Below are 19,986 nucleotides of genomic sequence, written 5' to 3' on the forward strand. Positions count from 1 at the left end.
CTCCAGCATGGCTCCCCACAGCACTGGGAATAAGCTGGTCAGATTGTGTCATAGGCTCAGGCTGACCCCAAGGACCCAAGCAGGAGCAGCTGAGCCTGCAGCTGGATCTTTCAGAGCCTGGAAGGTGCTTGGAAAACGACCCCAGGAAGAGCAGGTAGAAGGGATCTCAAAAACTCTTGCAGCCTGTGAGATTTTGGGAGCGTACCAGCTACGAGTAAATCAGTGCCAGAACCGGGAACTGGCGTGTGCATATCATAAACTCCCCCCACCACCACAAGTGCCCACGGTTAGTCTCCTGGCTGTCATCACAAATGGTTCCGAAGTGCCGCTGTGAATGACAATGGCATAGGCGCGGGAAGTAGGGGTGCTGCAGCACCCCCAGGTTTTATGCAGGGCCGCTAGCCCCACGCCCCAGCCGCTGGCTCTGCACATAAAACCTGGAGGGGTTTCCCATGCCTCCCTCCCGGCCCTCCACCCACACTCCCCTCCCCAACCCCTCATCTCACCTGGGGCTCGGGTCCTGTCCACCAGCCCCACCGCCGCTCCCAGGCCTCTGCTCCCGGGCTCTGCTCCTGGGGCCCCAGCTGCTGGCCCCGCTCTCTGGCTATTGGCCCCATGCCCAGGGTCCCACGCCACAGATGGGGCTCTGCTCTTGGCCCTGCACGTAGGGTCCTGGCTGCAAGCCCCATGCCTGCCCCCAGCTGTGGCCTCAGCCCCCTTACCCCGTCCAAGTCCCCCCCTCCTGGAGAGACAGCCCTGCTCCCAGCCTGGGGGGGCAGACAGGGTTAAGGGGGCTGGCTTTCAGCACCCCCACTACTAAAAATGTTCCAGCGCCACTGGACAATAGAGTGTCATTGGGCCAGTGAAAGGGAGGGAGAACAGCTCTCTAGCCTAGTGGTTAGCTAGGGCACTCACCCTGCATGCAAGCGACCCAAGTTCCAGGCCCCGCTGCCTTGAGTATGAAATTATTTAACCACAGTGGAACAGCTCCAAGAGGAGACTGAGAAAGCCCAATTCCAGAATATCCCACAGTTCAGGGGTTCCAGCCCCAGCTTACAATGTGGGAAACCCCTGCCTCAAAGGGCAGAGGGGAGAACTGAACCAGGGTCCCACATCCTAACCACGGGGGTAAAGGTTAAGGGAGGCACCTCCTCCTCCTCCCCTACCCTTTGCTCGCTTTTGTCAAAATGCCTGAAAGTCGGAATGAGATGTTTTGTTTTGATGCTATCCAAATGCTCTGATTGGAATTTTGTTTTTCAGCATTTGATTTCCCCTCCCCCCACAATGTTTCCAAAGTGCCAGCAAACCATTATTCACCCAGCCCTAGTTCCCAGTGCCAGCTTCTCCAGGTTTTAGGCAGCGCAGGGGCAGGGAAGGAGTACCGCTTCCCATTTTCGCCAGCAGAACTGTCCATCTAACAGCTTTCACCAGCACTGAACTTGCGCACAAATCATCGACAAGAAGAACAAAACGCAGAGTGCAGGTTTATGCAAGCAGTGCCGCAGTGCCTCTGGGTTACCTTAAGAGTTAGCAACACAGGCCAGATTCAGAACTCGCTGCCCACAGGGTGTCAATCCAGAGGAACCGCCCCAACTCAAGAGGAGTACTCCGGATTTGCACCTGGCCTCTCGGAGATCAGAACCTGGCCCCGGAGCAGCAGCTGTACGAAAAGGGGACTTGAAGAACAGAGGTGCTGTTCCAGTAGGAGTGTTATCAAGAGGTGACCTGCTAACGTACTTACCTCTGAAACAGAAAAGTAAGAAAAAAACAGAACGGTTTTTCCAAAGGCAAAGCCCTGGGGAAATCTTACATAACTGCCTTCTTAAGACTCACTCAAGCACGTTTTCCTGCAGGTCCCCCCTTAATGGAGCTGGTTTGGATACCGGATGAGTTTTTGCCACTAATGGACTTCTCAAAAGTGAGAGCAAGCCATTGCCACTGGGTTGGGCTGTACACAGGATACTGCATTCCAGCAGCCGAGCTCTGCACGCCACCATCGCCTCACACTATTCATTCCCTTTCCTGCGATCCCTGCCTTTGGGAGGGGCGCTGGTGATCAAGCAGGAAAGTCCAGCATGGCAAGGTGCCCTGCCATTAGCCCACTATATCGCATCAGAGTCTCTTCCCCAGGGGCTGTTTAGGGCCCTTAGCCCCTGCTGCCTCAATGACAGATGTAGACATGCTATCGGTGTGGATCTCCCTGATATTCCACCTCCCCTTCAGGTGCAAGATCCTCCCCCAGCCTGCGGCTCACAAAGAGCAATGAGGATTTGATATGGAAGCCTGGGCTCAGGTTGCTGCCCTGGGGGCCATATTTGCAGAAGGGCTCTGCTCCCAAGGGCTGCATATGTTCAGAGCAGCTCAGCTCCCAGCAGCACTTTGGAAAATCTGGCCCCTCATTTTGGTACTCAGTCGGGAGCAGGTCCTTCTGAACATTCTGGCCTGCGTCCCGCTGCACGACAAGGATCCAGGGGCGAGTCCAGGGTGCCCAAGGCCCTACAAGAGGCAGGGAGGGAACAGAAGTTCGCTGTGCAGCACTTATGAGTTGCTCTGTGGAGCGGAAACAGCCTGGGACGGTTGTCTGAAATGCTTGTAAAAGTCTATTTGCAGTGTTGTACAAGGGGGAGCCTTTCATCTGAAGCCCTGGGCTCATTCCCTGCCAGAACAATGCAAGGGCAGATGCAATGAGGAGGGTGGGCTGATCTGAGTCACCGTTTGCCCACAGGGTGGACAATTGGTGTTTCCCGTTCCAGACAGAACCAGGGCTGGCATAGCAGCAGGTGCTGCCTGTGTGGGACCCAGGCCTGGAGCAAGACCCAGAAGGTCAGGATGGGGGCCCACTGGCAGAGGAGCACGGGAGCTTGGGACTGCACGGTTTGTGTACTGGGGGAGCAGAGACCCCCACCCTAGCCTGGGCTCCAGCCAGTGCTGTCTGCCCTTCCCAGTCACTGAATTCCCTCCCCCATTAATGCCATCAGAATGGCTGATGCTCCCCAGCTCCTGGGTAGTGGGCAGATACAGACCAAGGCTCCCCTGCATGGCAAGGGCAGGATAGGTGCCAGCTCGTTGCGGCAACACCTGTTGAAGCTACCGAGATGGGCAGCTACATTTAACTGTTTCACAGCTGGCCTGCAGCCACCCCATGGAAATCAACAGCTGCTTGGAAATCACCCGGCACTCCACTCAGCATCACACCAGTGCCTGGCACCTGGGCACCTGGCAGCATTCGAAGGGTTAAAAAGACATGCCCCTTGCAGAGCCTGACCCCTGTCCATATGAGCACCGACACCCTCTCTCTGCTTCCCTGTTCTGTGCTGGCCAGTGCCCCGCCTGGCACGTTTCACCTGTGAGCTCTGGCTGGCAGATCCAGTCAGATTCCTCTGGCCACCTGGCGTAGTTTTGGGAAGAAGCGCCATGCGAGACGCTAGCGCGGACTGAGGCTGCGAAGAGCGCAGCTTGCCAGCGGGTACAGGTCTTCCCAGCGGAATGAAGCGACCCTGCACAACTAAGGGCGTTGTCGCCGCTTCCTTGAGCTGCCCCAGCTGGCACCGTGAAGATGCAGCACGACACTGCGGCCCTGCCGTGAGCCTCTAGCGTCTGGATCAGCCTGTTCAAACTCCAGGCAAGGCCCGGACAGCCTGGAGGCATGGCAGCCCTCCGGAAAGCAGAACCTCGCTGCAGCCAGAGAACAGAGTCTGCTGAGGGGCTGGGGAATCCCTCAAGAATCCCCACTGGTAGGAGGCAGAGTGACCCCCATGCAGGGTGTGAGCCGAGTCCCACGCAGGAGGCGGGCAGGGCAGGAATCACTTTTCTCTGCAGCAGCCGCTGTTGGCTCCTGCCTGAGGCAGGCACCCAGATCTGAGAGCCCAGCGCCCTGCTGCAGGGTGGCAAAGCCAGTGCCCCATAGACTGCAGGGCACAGCAGAGCTAAGGCTGTGCCCCCCGGCCATGCAGCCCCTCGGTGGTGGGCTGTGCCCTGCCCCCGACTCGGTACAGCCCTGGCATGTCCCCCACATCAGTCCCAAGTGCCCACTGGAATGAGGAGAGGGTCTGTGAGCCACTCAGCAGGTACCCTGGGCCAGGTGTACCCCTATGCCAGTGCCGAGCCATGGGGAGGTGGAGAATGCCCCCCACTCAAGGGCTGCCAAGAGCCAGTTCGGCTCCCGGAAGGACAGTCTGGCTCCTATGGGCCTTGGCCAGAAAGAGGCCTGGCCAGAGGGTGCCCCATCACCCTGTTTATTCCCAGTCTGCCCCTTGTCCCACCCCCTACCCGGCAACTTCTGTGTGGGGTAGAGCCAGGAGAGGCAGCTCTGCCCTGGGCCATCAGAGGCCCCCTACACCAGGGATGTTCTCTAGCCCCTGTGGGCCACCCTAGCCTGCACAAAGGAGCCAGAGGGCACCCAGGACCGGGCCCTTCACCCCTCCTCTGCTGGTCAATAGCATGATGATCAGAAGGCGCAATTCCCACCCCCTTGGTTAAGGGTAAATCCCAGTGCCCACACAAAGCCGGGGTGCACAGGGGTGCAGAATTGGGGGGAAGGCATCCCCCAACACTGCTCCATGGGGACCTTGCACCCAGACCCTTCTGCAGGGAGGATCTGGTAGTGGAGCTGCCTAGTTGTGGATCCCCCAGTCCCTGCCTCCCTGCCCTGCTGGGGCCTTGAGAGCCACTCTGCCTGGCACACAGAGCACAGACTAACCGGGCTCCTGGCCCCCACCCCACCAGTTTCACGCCCAGCGCAGGGCACTGCAGGGGCCATCTCAAGGGAAGGTGAGGGGGAAGAGGGTGTCTCCTGATCCAAGCTCCTCCTCTCCCTGCAGCAATGCGGGCAGTTTGGCAGCTCTAACAGGTCCTGTGCCCAGCTCTTCCAAGCTCTGACGTTCTTCCCTCGGGCTGGGCGGGGTTGGCATAAGCAGCCTCTCCAGCCTTTCCTGCAACCTGGCGAGACAACCCCCCTGCCTGAGCAGTTAGAGTCCCCAGCCCACGCCAGAGAGGTCTGATCACCAGGGCACTCCCTGTTCTGAGCCATGGGCCGTGACCTCCAGGGACCCTGCTGTGGGGCGAGGACAGCATTTCCTCTGTCGGGAGGGGAGTGGTTTCTTTGTGCGGGGCAGGCCCCCACACCGGTTCTTTAATCACCTCAACATAATTCATCCTCCTGCAGACGGACAGACAGCCAGGAGGTGCAAAGAAAACACCCTCCAATAATCTCCTCCATCCATCTCTACGGGGCTTCCTGTCCCCAGGGACCCCGACGTAGCCCCAGGTGCTATGCAGATTATTCAGACTGGGGTCACCTTCCACCCCCCCCCACACACACACACTCAAATGCAGCCAGCTCTGGGGCACTGCATGTCATGTCAGGTGTTTAACAGCCACATAGTGACACTGCTGAGTGGATTAAAGACAGGAAGTGAATAATACCACATCCAACTGGAACCACGCAGGGAGGATATGCAGGCACCCCCCAAACCAGGGTGGATTTGATTTAAATCACTAGTCAGGAAGACTCGATTTAATCATGGTTTTCTACATAAAAGTGCATCTTGTTGGTTGTTATAACCTTAATACATATTCTTCACAACTCAGAGATAGATGTAGGTTTCATTTTTAGAAGGTACACACTATACATTTTTAAACAGTGATTTATTTTGAAAACTTTTCAGATTACTTTTATAGCTATATCAGAAAATGAATGATTATTTGGTGATATCATTTATCAAAGGTAATTGAAGCAGATATTTACGATGTCATTGGGAGGCAAACTATCTCCAATTCAGCAGGTTAATTATTAATATTTGGAGGATTTTTTTGCCATGCTATATAAGGAGAACACCACCTGACAGATATTTAAACTGTTTTATTTAACTAAAACAACAAGGTTAAGAATTCTGGATTTTTTTTCTTCAAAAGCAAACATAATATTTTAACAAAACAAGCATATGTCCCTCACTTCTCACATTTATCTCCAGACTTCTTCTCCTTGTCCAGATCTATTCCGCCCCCAACAATCTTCTATTCATTGACCTTTTTAAAACTTTGCACTTTGGGAAATAGGTATGAAGGGATTGACTCTGTGCACACAAATTTGCAGAGGGACAATAGAGTTTGAGGTCTGTTATTTCTCATCTCTATATATTATTTATTTAAAACATTTTTGCAGTCAACAAGCATGTTACCTATGGAGACACAAATCCACAGTTTGAGAACTGCAAAACTAAGCATCTCTGATGGTATCTTCTAGACTGAGCACTGAGTCCCACTGGATAGATAGAAAGATTAACCTAAATAATCTACACAGAAGCCCCTGGAACCCCAATAGATTGTGTCCCTAATCCACAAACTATTGGAATTAATTTACAAAACTTTTCTTAAACATTACATGAATATATTGTCTCATACTATAGAATTAGAATTTATAAACCCTATTCCATGATGAGATATATTTTAGCTATAATGGATCTTAATTAAAACTATCTTTAGATATTTTTTTTTTCCTCAAAAAGCATTTAATAAAAAAAAATCTGATTTTTTTGAAAAAAAAAAAAATTGAGTTTTATCCACTCTGCTCCAAACTGAGGTACGTGACAGTTTGGACACATATGTCAACATCCATGCCATGAGATATCACCGTTTTATGATCAGAAAAGCGCCCCTCTTACTCCGCTGATACACCCGGCACAGCTGCCAATCCCAGTGGCTAGAGACAGCGTCGGCACCTGGGAGCCCTGCAGAGCCAGCACTGCTGTGAGGGGCCAGCTGGGGTCTAGTCCCGCTTGGGAAGCATCTGTAGGATTGCTAGCCATGTTCAGGCTGAGGTCAGGCCTCCGTATGCCTCTGACACCCCCCAGAAGGCAACTCCGGAGCCACTGGAGAAAGGAATGGGACGTACGACCAAGCTTTGCTACCAGCAGGACAAGAACAGCCAGAAAGCTTCTGATGACTGCACTGCTGGTCACACAGGTGTGTAAAATCACACGCATGGGGCAATACCTCACGGCTGCCATCTCCAGCTCTGCCTGAGGGCCACAGACACATACAACGAACCACGCACTAGGGGTCCAATCCTGCTGGCTGCACGGCCTCCAAGGCCAGAGGACCAGACAGAGATGTTCTGCCTGGTGCCCCAGTGATGACCCACGGCAGTTCCTTCGCTTGTGGGAAGCCATGGGATTTGCAACTCTGTGGCCCAGCAGTTCCTGCAGCCGAGCAACACCCCAAGTGCCTGCAGCCGGGGTGGATGGGATCCCAGCTGCCCAGCCACGGGACAGGGACTGTGCACCTATGGCACGTTGCACACAGAAGGAAGCACACATGCAGGGGACAAAACCTGCCCTGGAGAACCAGCAGCACAATAAACCGCCCTCAGGTAAACACAAACCCTCCATTCATGGACTGTTGGCCTTAGCCTTCAGGCACTAATGCAGCCCTGCCCGCCATTGTGTTCTTCCGCTAGGACCCTCCAAGAGCTTGGTCTAGTTGGTAAGGAATGCTATCCCTAGTTCACAGGTGGGGAAACTGAGGCATCGAGTGAGGACGTGACTTGCCCAAGGTCAGGTTGTGAGTCAGTGGCAGAGCTGAGAATAGAACCCAGGTCTCCTGTCTCCCGCTCCTATGCCCTGTTCTCCAGTGTGCGACACCACAACCTCCTGGACAACTGCTGCTTTGGGTAACTCTCTCTTTCTACCCCAGGAGTCAGTCAATAGCTCTGTTGTACAGAAGAGATGCCTCAGAGAAAAAGCATCACAGCTGTCGCTCAAAAGAGGACAAGCAGGAGCATAGGAATGGCCAGACCACAGGTCCATCCAGTCCAGTATCCCCCTCCCCCCAGGACAGTGGCCAGATTCACCAGAGGAAAGGGTAACAATCCCCACAATGAACAATTGTGTACGAACCTGCTCCTTCCTGGCCCCAGCCTGTCAGGGACTGGCTTCTGCCCGGAGCTAGCAGGGTTTATACACCTGTAATATTTTTACTCTTTGTAATTTCACTGCAGATGTTCTTACTCTCCATATAAATAGCTACTCCTTTTTAAATTCCATCTAAGTCGTCGTCCTCAGTGAGATCTTGTGGCAGTAAGTTCCACAGGACAATTGTGCACTGTGGAAAAGTGTTTATTGTTTTATTTGAACATTTCTTTGTTCTTATCACACAAGAAAGGATAAACAGGAGCAAGTGAACGCTCTTCTCCAGCCATTCGCTATTCTGTATCGCTGTATTACCTCCCCTCTGAGTCATCTACAGGCCCAAACTTTCCCAATTCCTTTCATACTGAAAACGGTTAAAGGTTTGGAGAGACTTCATTACCTGACTCTGATCTCTGTCTGTTTCTCCTATCTGCTCTTTGAGATGACCAGAACAGAACACCATACCCCAGGTGAAGGTGAACTACAGCTCTAACAGATAATAAGATCTTCTGTATTATTCTCGGTCCCATTCCTTATACACCCTAACAATCCGCTGCTGCCCACTGAGCAGATGTCTTTATTGAGCAGCCCACAGAGACTCCCACCTCTTTTCCCTCAGCAGTTGCAGCTAGTTTGGAAACACTCAGGGTGTCTGGGTAGTTCAAATCATTCCTTCCTGGCTGCTTTACCTCGCATTGTCTCCAACAGCGAATGTTATCTGCCACCAAACTGATCAGTCCCTTGGTTTTGTCTGGTCCCTCTGAACTTCCTCACAGTCTTCTCTAGCCTTGACAGGTCCAGCACCCAGAATTTGACACATCTCCCCACCCCCACGAAGGACAGCAGGAACAAACGGCATTAACCAAAGCAAAGGACGCTGGCTGCTCCTCGAGGGCACCCAGACCATCAGACAGCATGCCGGGTCTGACAGGAGTAACCCAGGCTCACTCAGTCACCGACACTGACAAACACCAGAGAGCAGAACCTGGGCTCCAAGACGTGCATCCCAGCAGCTGAATGGGCTGCTTCCGAAGGAGCTGATTTGGGAACCGGAAGTGGCCACACGATCAGCCAGCCAGTGAGAGATCACCAGCACCTGCCTCCATTCCGAGACGTATGTTTGTGGGTTTGAATAACTGGCTGCATCCCTTTGAGGGCGATGCTCTGGTTTAGCTGCATTTGATTTTTTTGAAGAAGGAAGGTGTAGCCGCACCCACTTGGCTCACCAGGCATCACCTGCTGGCTGGGTCAGTCTTCTTGCAGCTAGTGATTTGTGGCTCAACTATAGTTACGCCTTGAAACAACTCCCGGGTGCGACATAAGGGCAAATTTTTCAAAATTGCCTAAGTGCTTTAGGTGCCACCATCCCATTGGCTCTCAGTGATGTAGACTCCTAAGTCACTTAGGCCCTTTTGAAAACATCACCCCAAGTCGAGCAGAGCATCCCCCCTCATGTGCTCTAATGAGCTGGTCCAAGAGCCAATCACGTAAAGGGGAGAGAAACGACCTCTCCGGCTGCTGTCCTGTTAGTACATGTGATAGGTTATACGCAGGTGGCTCACACACCGCTTTAGTGGCCTCTTTGAGCTCCCTCAACATTGTGCAATGAAGCATGTTGTCATGACATGGAAGCCAACAGTACTACGCCCTCAGGTGTCTGCACCTGGTGACTCGGGGCACTGGCAGGACAGGTTTGAGCAGGGGACCTCCCCACTTGGAAACGTTCCCTTGTTGGATCATCAGGAATATCATTGCCCCCCCACCTCCGGCACCTCATCTGTCCTCCCTGTAGAGTTCACAGTCTGGTACTCACTATCCCACAGGGTCAGCCATTGCCCCATGCCAGTGAGGTACCCTCCCATTGCCAGGCTTTCCAGCCCACCTGTTTGTGCTTCTGGGCACATCACATTATTCTTAGTAATATCAGAGTAATGCCCGGAGACCCCAGTTGAGACCCTGTGCAACATGCTGGCCATACACCCCTTGCCCTGAATTGCCTACAGCTGCTCTTTAGCCTCTGGGAGTTGAGTACTCAACTTCCAATGGGATTTGGGCACCAGGCTCCTTTGCAAATCCCAACCCTGCAGCTTTTATTATGTAACTCCATAGTCTGACACTGTGCTAGATTTCACCCCTGGGATCTCTCCTGGCCTCCGCTCCAGCTCTGCTGTATTTCGGCCCCTTCCTTTCCTAGATGCAGAGGTTACAGACTCACGGCCTGAGAAGGCCCTAAAAGTACAATACCCTACCTTGCTTAAAGTCACCTTCTCTCCAGTAACACTGCGGTTGTTAGGGTGAGTGTTAACGTTCCTCTGCCCACTGAGTCAGAGGCCTGAAGTGTGAGTCTGAGTGTGTGTGTGAGGGGTCCCCTTGGCTAGCTGCTGAGAAAGGATGTCAGAACACATTAAAAGAAAGGCCAGTGATGGCAGCACGAGGCTGGAAACGCTACAGTGCCTACAGAAGGGGTGCAGAAAAGCATTGGAGAAACAAATCATGAGATGAGCAGTCTCGGAATGGGCCAGTTCAGTTGAAAAGCTGGCCTTTTCAAAAAGCTGCCAGGATGAGCCCATAAAGGGAGAAAAGCATTCAGTGCTGTACGTTCATCCAGCTGGCAGCAAGCAGCAACCGTGGTTCCCATGTGTTGCAGGAATTCCCAGGGCTTCTGCAAGAAAACGTTTTGCTGTCCATTTGTGCAAGCGGCACAGAACCGCTGAGCGGGAAAGACAGCTGTGAGTCTGCGGGGATACCTCCGTCTGCACGATTTCTCTCCCTGGGAAAGCGCCGTTCCCCACACAGCCTCGGTCTCCCAGAGAGCCGGTTACCCAACATCCTAGCTGGAGGCATGACTTAGACAAGTGACTTGATCACAGAGACTGAGGATCAGAGCACAGCTTTGTTCCAACTGCTACACAGCAGCGTCTCTGGCTGGTGCTGCCCGATTCCTTGCCAGCCATGTGGGGGTATTCCAGCTGGGGATGAACCCAAGGTAGGAGGGGGCTGAGAAACTATTTAAGTGGCTTCCAAGGGAAATTTAAAAAAAAAAATAAAACAGCTGAGCAGCCTAATGCGGGCTGGGGAAGTTACACAAGTGTTGGAAATTGCTAGCACTGTTAATTGCTGGGAGAAGCTGTTCCAAAACCTTCAGTCTGATCATTTATATCTGAGCAAGCATCTCCGGGGGCAGAGCTACATCGCTCAGCAAAGAGATCCCAGGTGCGGGAGGGAGCTCAAACCGAGGATGGGGCTGTGCAAAAACAGCAGAAGGCTTGCAATGAAGAAGAGGGATGGGACTGGGGAAGGGCCAGAGCTCAGCAGAGCCACACTGGCAAGGCAGTGGGGTTGGCAAGGTTGGAAGTGGTAGTTCTTTTGTTACTCATAATTCATCCTGCCCTCTAAAATCCTCCTGCATGGACAGCCAGGAGCAAAGCTATGTCTACACTGCAATAAAAACCCGCAGCACTGGGTCTCAGAGCATGGTCAGCTGACTTGGACTCGCAGGGCTTGGGGCTGCAGGGCTAAGAACCGAAGCATAGACACCTCCTGCCTTGCAGGGCCTCAGAGCCCAGGCTCCAGCCTGAGCCCAGACATCTCCACTGTCATTTTAGCCCCACGGCCTGAGCCCGCTGGCCAGGATCTGAGACTCAGCTGACCTGGGCCAGCTGCAGCTGTGCTGTGGATTTTTATTGCAGTGAAGACGTTCCTGCGGATCCAGTCTCTGGGCGACCTAACAAGCACAGCCAGCAGCCTCCTACAAGCTGCTTTACTGGAAGAGGCAGGAGACCAGCTCTTAAGCCCAGCAGCAGCAGTTCAGCAACTCCTCATTCGCTCCTGGCTGCAACAACTTCTGTGCCTTCTTCTTCCCAGCTTTGCTCCCACTTTGTTCTGATCCTGCTGCTGCCTTTTTCCAATTCTACTCCTGCCCTGCCTCATGCTAGGTCACCTGGTCCTGGCCCTCAGCTCCAATTCCTGGCTCCTGACATCGGCTCTGACCAGTGGACTCCCATTCCTGGCTCCTGCTCCAACCACTAGGCACAATCGTTCATGTCCCAGTCACTGACACATCACAGGATTCACTCGGGCTGTTGCAGGAACCCCCTTGTGGAGCCTATTCAAGGTGGACCAGTCACTTGGCCTCGCCCCTGCTCTGGGCTACGTATGGCCAGCTCAGTTAGAACGTAGCTGGCTCTCTTCTGTGCGTTCCCAGGCGTGGCTCCCCAAGGTAGGGTTACCAAGGGGCCTGCTGGGCATTCCTCTCAGAACAGCTCACACAACAAGTTATCTGTGTGCCACACAACGGGGCTCATTGCTCCCTCCCACGCTTCTAGCAGTCGCGCGGGAACCGGAGAAGGGGAGATTTTGCTGGCCAGGAATGTGAAATTGACTGGGACACTGGGAGATGCTCTCAATAGGGCTCTTCATTCTCTCACTCTCACTCAGCTACTCACTATGCTGTTTCCTAGAAACACAGCCTGAAGTTCACTGCCAGTTCACACTGCTACTGCATGTTATCACACCCAAATCCACCCTGCTGGCCAGATCTCGTACGCGGCTGGGGGGCGAAACGCCCCGGCTTTCACATCGGGGGCTTGAGGCGACTTTCCTTGGGTGGGAACGTGCTGACAGGCTGGTCATCGGCCAAGGAGCGTGGACATTGCAGAGTCCTGCCCGAGGAAAACCCTGGTTCCCAATCCTGCCCATTGCTGAGCAAGTTTGGAACCAGACCTCTGCGGCTCACGTTCGGCTCTAGTGGGTCTATATTCAAGTCAAGAGCTGAGAACTGCATGGAGCGCATCCCAGGACCTTTCAGCAGGTTGTGCCGGTGTAGAAATCGGAAAAGTTGTTTAAGACACCAGAGAGCTGTCAGCATGGAGAGCGAGCTGGGCTCTGCCCTGCCATGCACAATAGCTACAATATTCCTTAGCTTTCCCTACCCTGTTCCCAGCACAGGCATGCAGGAAAGGATGCAGGGGACTTGCTCAAGGTTACAGACTGAGGCAGCGGAAGGGTTAGGAATGGAAGCTAGAACTCCTGCCTCCCAGCCTGCTGCTCTGACCATCAGCCACCTCCAGAGCACACAGCCAAATAAGGGGAGTGAGGGAGTCGTTTTTCCAAAGAACGATGGGCTCCTCTGCACACCAACGCTCTCCTGCTCTGCACAGGGTTTATCCGTGCCACTCCCCACCCTGTGAGCCACGGCCCAGGAGCCACCATCATGCTGTACCACTGCCTGGACCCGGGACACGGCTCAGAGGCAAGGAGCTGGCATTCTGGGGTCATTCAGCAGCACCACCGTGGCGTCCTGATGCACCGACATAGCAACCCAGCCTCGTGGGTCAAGTCTGTGCCGCAGACAAAACCAGGCCTGTGCTGGCACACATTGCAGTCCAGCTCTGCTCCATGTTACAACTCATGGGCACAGCTGTCCCCAACAGACCCAAATGCCAGTCAACCACCTGTAGAGTAGTACAGGGCTGCTAGTTCAGAGCACTTTTGGTTGGGTCAGGACAAAATTTCCTTATCACCCCTTCTTTGTAAAAATGCTGAATACTGATTAGAATTAGGGACTGGTCTGCAAACATTCAGCTTGGAAAGCGCTGCTCTGGACAGAAGAATTCACTTCTTGCAAAATATTAGTGGGTAGAGATCAATTTGTCCATAAAGGCTCCACCTACAAAAATGCTCCAGCATTCCTGAGACTGATCTTCAAGCTACAATGCTCTGCTTGGGGTTTCTCCTTTGTCAGCTGTGTGAACTGGGGCCTTTTCCAATTGGGGAAGCAACTGAAGACAAAACAATTTCACATCTTTAGAAGTGGCTGCTGTACCGGCACAGAAAGGAATGCTCATCTCAGTTAGTAACATACAGCCTTTGCCCAAGCGATGGATCAGACAACTGACTCTTCAAATTTGCTCTGGCTGCTGCTGACTGTGGCCAGTACCTGATGAGTCAGAGGATGAAAATGTCCCATGTGATGTGCCTTGAAGGGAAGTCCTTTGAGACTCCAACAATCATCAGATTATGGCCTGAAGTGCTTTAATTTAGGGCTCCCCCAACCTTCTCAATACACTTTTACAACCCCAACTGATGCAAGGGTTACATGCAACTCCATGGGGCAAAGGGAGCAGATTTACCATAGAGCGCAACCTCCAGCAGAGAGATCTTCAAATAAAAGGAGCTGTGGACATGGATGAATAGATTGTGGAGCTCTGCAGCCTCTCATAAAACCTCCAAACTCTTCCATATTCCCATGGGAGATCTTATTTTCCAGGGAGATTAAAAATTGGGAGGAAATTGATGTCACATGCAGCTAACCATCCGGGGGAGGAAATTAAGAGTTAAGGAGGGAACTTTTCTCCTCCCTCCCTGTCTAGGAATGCAGCTATCTGGAGAGGGAGGCTCTCATCATTACACTGATTTACACAGGCAGATTGTACCCATTATTACAATAGCAGGATGCATGCTATAAAAGCTACAACAAACATTTGCTACCCATTACCCCCGACCCCCAGCCCAGCCTCTGCCTCCTCCACTCCCTGAGATGCCCTCTGGTGAAAGGCCCAGATCACAGGTGTGCAAGGAAGGGGGGAGATGGGATCCCACAGGACAATTCACAGTCCTGCCCCCAGGCAGCTCCCAGTCTGATTCCATATTCTTCTCTCACAGATCATGGGAGTGTCTGGAGTCTGCTCATCCCATTGCAGGGCTGAGCTAAAAATCCGCACCCAGCGGCCACTCCCAATGGCAGCCTGTGCCAGCACAGGAGGCAGGGAAAAGGGAGCTTATTCCACTACCTAAGTGAGGGAGGCAGGCAGGCTCCTCGGTGCTCTCAGTAAAGGCGTGAGTGGATGGAAATGGGGTTGTTACAATTCTTCTGCACCTCTCCAGAGACAGCTGTTCATTCTACCTACACTGGCACTAGCTCAGCATAAGCAGCTGCTGTCACAGCTGCCATGTGGGGAAGGAGCTGGGAAGCCTGGCAGGTGAGAACCCACTCCTGATGCCTCTGATTCTAGCCCCACATATACAGGCAGGCTCAGCTGGACAGCCTTCTCACCAGCATGGGGATGGGGGCCGGAGAATGGGTGGGCTCCTCGGCAATTACTTAATAATAAATATTCCATTTTCATCTTCAAAGTGCTTTACAAACACTAATCCTGCTGATTAGCACTGAGGCTTCCAGGTGACACCCCAGCCACGGAGAGCGCTCCCATGAAGCCTCATCTGACGCCGGTGCCACAGGAGAGACGGGTGGTACATACTGCAGGAGCTGGGGTACTTGGGCACATGGGCATCAGGGCTAGGCACGTTGCCCTTAGCTCTCTCCAGTCTATGCACTGTTGTTCCCCAGAGGATCTCAACACTTTACACAGGTGGTTCATTGTCACTCCTTATTTTACAGATGGAAAAACTAAGGCTCAGGAAGACTGCAAGAAATTTACTCCCCTATCGTATAGACGATACTCACCACTCACACGAATAAGGGCTCTCAGGACTGGACCACAGGACCAGCTGTTCAACTCATGCCTAAACTCTGCAACTTTTTCCACCAGGGCACACACCTGTGCCAACACATAACCCACTGAAGGCTCTGGAGCTCCTCCACACCAGGTTGGTCCACACAGAACAGGGTACAGGACTGGGACCTCAGTTACATCAGCATATCTTCAGGGGAGTCGCACAGCGTAGCCGACAGCAGGATCTGGCCCACAGACACAACTCATTCACCTGCTAAGATAGCCTCTTGTCCACAGCATGCAGCCATCCCCCAACCTCCCAGCCAGCTGCACCTGCTGACCAGACTGAGCCCACTCCTACCCCACAACCAAGCACCGCTGGCACACCTCTAGCTCGGAAGGTCTTGGCACTGCGAAACCTGAGGATTAGGGTGACAGGGTACGGGGTGCATGGAGATGCACTGCTAGTGTGACTCCTTGTTAAGGTAAATAAAGATAGAGAGAGAACCTGAAGTACCAGCATCAGTCTGGTGCACAGGCTGGTCGGCTGGATGCCACTGTGCTGTGTGATTTTGATTAGCACTAGAGTGGAAACGGAGTTAAGGTTGGCTTGGGGGCAGCGTTAAGGTTAGGGTTAGAGCGCCCTGCACCCACAGCCCCTGCGCACTGGGCCATGGTTAGGCACCCACCCCAGTGAGCCTGGCAGGCGCCCCTTGCCCCAGCCCGTGGCTGGGGGTCCGGATGCCCCATCCTACCTTGAACTCCACGGAGAGCTGCGGGGTGTAGTCCAGCGTCCAGAGCGCCCGGACCAGGGCTGCCAGCTGTTGGGTGACCTCTCCGGGCACGCCATGGGCACGGTACCGCTCCAGGCCCAGGAACTCGGCCAGCAGGTCGGTGTTGCTCAGGCACTGCACCACAGCGTTCATGAAGCAGGTGTTGCCGTGGTTCTTCAGCCCCTGCACCCCGGGGGGAAGCCCCTCCGCCGCGCCCCCCGGGGGGCTCCAGGAGCGCCGCGCCTCCGGCCAGCCGCTGCCTCCCCCGACCTGCTCCTCCGGCGAGGCTGCCCCGGGGGGCCCGGCCGGCGGGGGGCCCGGCGGGCACCGGAACCCCCCCTCATCGTCCTCCGGCTCCGCGCCCCCCCGGCGGTTCCCCCCTCCCAAGTGAGACAAGGCGCTCAAAGTTTTCAGCAGGCGGCTGAGCAGGCTGCCCAGGGCGCGCAGGGGTCTGCGCCGGGACCCCCGCCGCCGCCCGGGCCGCTCCTTGGGGGGCTGCGGGCCGGCCCCTCTCCTGCCCCCCGCCTGCGGCTGGTCGCCCATCTCCTGGCCCCGCCGCTCGCCCGGCACCTGATTCACCTGCCTCCCCCTGCGCGCTGCGCTCCACGGCGCCGGCCGAGCTGCCCCCGACAGGTGCCCCGCGGGCCGAGGGGATGCCGGGCATGCCGCCGGCCCCCCTCCCTGCGCGGCGCTGGGTCCCGGAGCCGCTGGCTCGGGGTGTGCGAAGGGGCAGCTCCTCCCCCTGCTGGAATCTGATTAGCCTGGTTTAGTTGGGAAGAAGGGGGGGGGAGAGCGGGGGGGGGCAGGGCAGCGGCTTTTCGCAGGCGAGACGCTGCTGCTGCTGGTGGTGAAAAGCAGCATTGGCTGGAGCCTGCCCTGGAAATGGGCTTTGCCAGGGCTGGGCGTGGGGAGGCTGCCTGAGTCAGGTGTTTCCAAGAGGAAGTAGCACTGCCCAGCAGCCACCCCGAGCCCACGGTAAACAGCTGCTGGAAGCGAGCCAGGCGGGCACCGGCAGAGGCGAGAGGCAGCTGGTCGGTGCCTGCGGAACTGCCCTCCACAAGAGGTGAGGGCAAGCACACAGCTCTAAAGACAGGACTCTAGGTCAGCCTGTTCTCTGGCGGCTCTTAAGCTCTGCTCCTCCCCTAGTATCGGAGCAGCTTCCAGCACGTTGACGATCAGCTGTGGCGTTTGTTTTCTCATCCTCTCCCTTGTTTTCACTAGCTCCCACTGTTTGCTCCTAGCCCTCGCCCTATCGTCAGAATCTCAGGCCTGCCTACTCCACACTAGAAAATTGCACCAGTCTAGGTTACAGCTACACTTTGTGCTTCTTTCAGCCGTGTGTACTGAGGCAGCCCCCCTAGCACGGCTTTCAGTAGCAATGTAGACGGTGGGGCATGGCTTATGAGTAGAAGGGTATGGGTATGTACGCAAGTGCATACACTATACAGCTCTCTACTCCTTGAGCCAGGCCTCCCCGGGCAGGGAAAGACTTTGGCAGTGGGGAAAGGCTGAGCTTCCCCCTCCCCCCCATGCCAGAGCCTGTCATTGGCTGGCACATGTAGCTACACATTGCAGTCTGGATGCAGCCACCTGTTGACTGTGACATGTAGCTACACACAGCCTACACACCCCCAAAAGTGTAGACATAGCACTAGTTACACTGCTGCAGACCAGTTTAGCCCTCGCTTACATCAGCTTGCATCAGTAAATGATCGTCTGATTTAAGCGGGAGTGATTTAAGTGTCTCTACATTAGGAGTTTACGTCCACCTAGTTAAACCAGTGCAATTTTCCTCCTAGAGATAAGGCCTGAAATCCAACAAATAATAATCTCCTGTACTTATGGAATGGAATCGAAGGACAAAGGCAAAGACTGTAGATGTGGGTGGTCAAACTTTTTGGCCCAAGGGCCACATTGGGATGCAAAACTGTATGGAGGGGCAGGCAGGGAAGGCTTTGCCCCCCAAACAGCCTGGTCCCTGCCCCCTATTGCCCCCTCCTAGTTCCCACCCCCTGACTGCCCCCCTCAGAACCCCTGACCCATCCAACCCCCCCTGCTCCTTGTCCCCTGATCACCCCCTCCCAGGACCCGCCGCCCCAAACCACACCCCCCAGGATCCCACCCCCTATCCAACCCCCCCGCTCCTTGTCCCCTGATCACCCCCTCCCAGGACCCGCCGCCCCAAACCACACCCCCCAGGATCCCACCCCCATCCAACCCCCCCGCTCCTTGTCCCCTGATCACCCCCTCCCAGGACCCCCTGCCCCAAACCACACTCCCCAGGATCCCACCCCCTAACCAACCCCCTCTGCTCCTTGTCCCCTGACTGCCCCCACCCCCTGACAGGCCCCCCGGGACTTCCATCCAACCCCCAGCCCCGTTCCCAACCAACCGCCCCAGAACCTCCTCCCCATCCAACCGCTCCCTGTTCCCTGACTGCCCCGTGGGCCCCCCTACCGCCAAGTGCACCACTGCCCCTCCCTTACCATGCTGCTCAGGGTGGCAGGAGCTTGCAGCCCCGCTGCCCAAGTGAGCAGAGCGCAGCGTCAGCTGTTAGTTTCCAGCACTCACAAATTCAGCCTTACAACAGCTCTGTGCAGCAGGGCCGGGCGTCCAGCAGGGGAACCGAGATCCAGAGAGACTTAGGGCCAACTCCTCAAAGGGATTGAGGTGCTGAACTCCTCCTGCTTTCAATGAGGCACTGGGCCCGAGTGACTTGCCCAAAGTCACACAGGCTGAGCAGAGCCAGGAACAGAGCCTGAGTCCCAGACTAGCCCCTAACCATAAAGCCATCAGGGTGAGGAGGGAATTGATTGAATTTCAAACAACAAAAAATAATGGTGGTTTGAGTCATATTTTTAAAATCATGACAATGTTTCTATCCATGTGAGAGTCTGGGACCCCCTTTCCTTTACACAAACCCCTAAAGCCTCGGCACTAGGTTACTATGACTGCTACACCATCGCACAGCAGTGATTGACAACCACAACATTTTTTTCCAATGTGTGCGCAGACCGGCAGCCGATGGCTTGCAGACCGGCACTGGTCCGCGGACCACCACTTTGAGTAGCACTGCACTAGTCCATTTCCTGCAGGTGTAGTAAGTGAGACACCAAAAAGAAAGTAAAACATTGAGGGATAAGTCCACCTCTTTTCCCAGTGGGTGCACTGGGACCATTATTGTGCTACTGGGAGCAGTTTTGCAGTGGCCCCAGCTGAGATCAGGCCCCCATTGTTGGCACTGTATAGACACACTGTAAGAGACAGTTCCTGCTCCAGAGAGAGAAAATTACGCAAGCTGTGGACCCACCCAGCACTACAAACCCTGCTCCTCTGGAGTCCATAGGACTCCCACGTACAGTGGGCTTGCAGGTTGTGGTGTGTGCAGCTGTGTAACTGATCGGAGATCTTGCTATGCTGCACTGTTAGACATAGAGGCATCCCCTCCACTTTGTGTTTCATTTCAGATGCAGAGTTTTCCAGAGGAGTCACACACACTGTGCTCTCTCTGTGTGTATTTGCTCTTCCTTTGCTTGTTGTTTTCCTTAACCTGAAATAAAAGTGACCTAGAGTGAAAGGCGATTTCTAACTGTCAGATGAGGGAGGTTCTGGAACAGCCTCCCAAAAGGAGGACTAGTGGCAAACAATCCAACTGGTTCAAAGACGCAGCTTGATAAGTTTCTGAACAGGATTTTATGATGGGTGTTGGTTGCAATAGCAGGCAATTGGACTTAATAACCCAGGAAGTCCCTTCCAGTCCTATGACTCTGTGAAAGGACATGTTATGCTCTTTGTGGGAGTGGGGGAACCATAACACAGGATCAGGCCCTTTAGAGCCATACTGTGCACTCA

The 19,986-nt window shown here is 54.4% G+C and overlaps 1 protein-coding gene across 1 annotated transcript in view; it reads right to left on the bottom strand.

Moving 5' to 3' along the window:
• The window catches only part of USP43 (ubiquitin specific peptidase 43), a 176,387-nt gene extending 159,437 nt beyond the window's left edge, over positions 1 to 16,950 (bottom strand). The window contains exon 1 of the mRNA XM_038372636.2: positions 16,117 to 16,950. Coding sequence (XP_038228564.1) covers positions 16,117 to 16,677 — 561 coding nt within the window. The 5' untranslated portion in view covers positions 16,678 to 16,950. The remainder of the gene's footprint in view (positions 1 to 16,116) is intronic.
• Between the last annotated feature and the right edge of the window lie 3,036 nt (positions 16,951 to 19,986).

Source organism: Dermochelys coriacea, chromosome 14, assembly GCF_009764565.3.
Source record: "Dermochelys coriacea isolate rDerCor1 chromosome 14, rDerCor1.pri.v4, whole genome shotgun sequence".
Classification (NCBI taxonomy): domain Eukaryota; kingdom Metazoa; phylum Chordata; order Testudines; family Dermochelyidae; genus Dermochelys; species Dermochelys coriacea.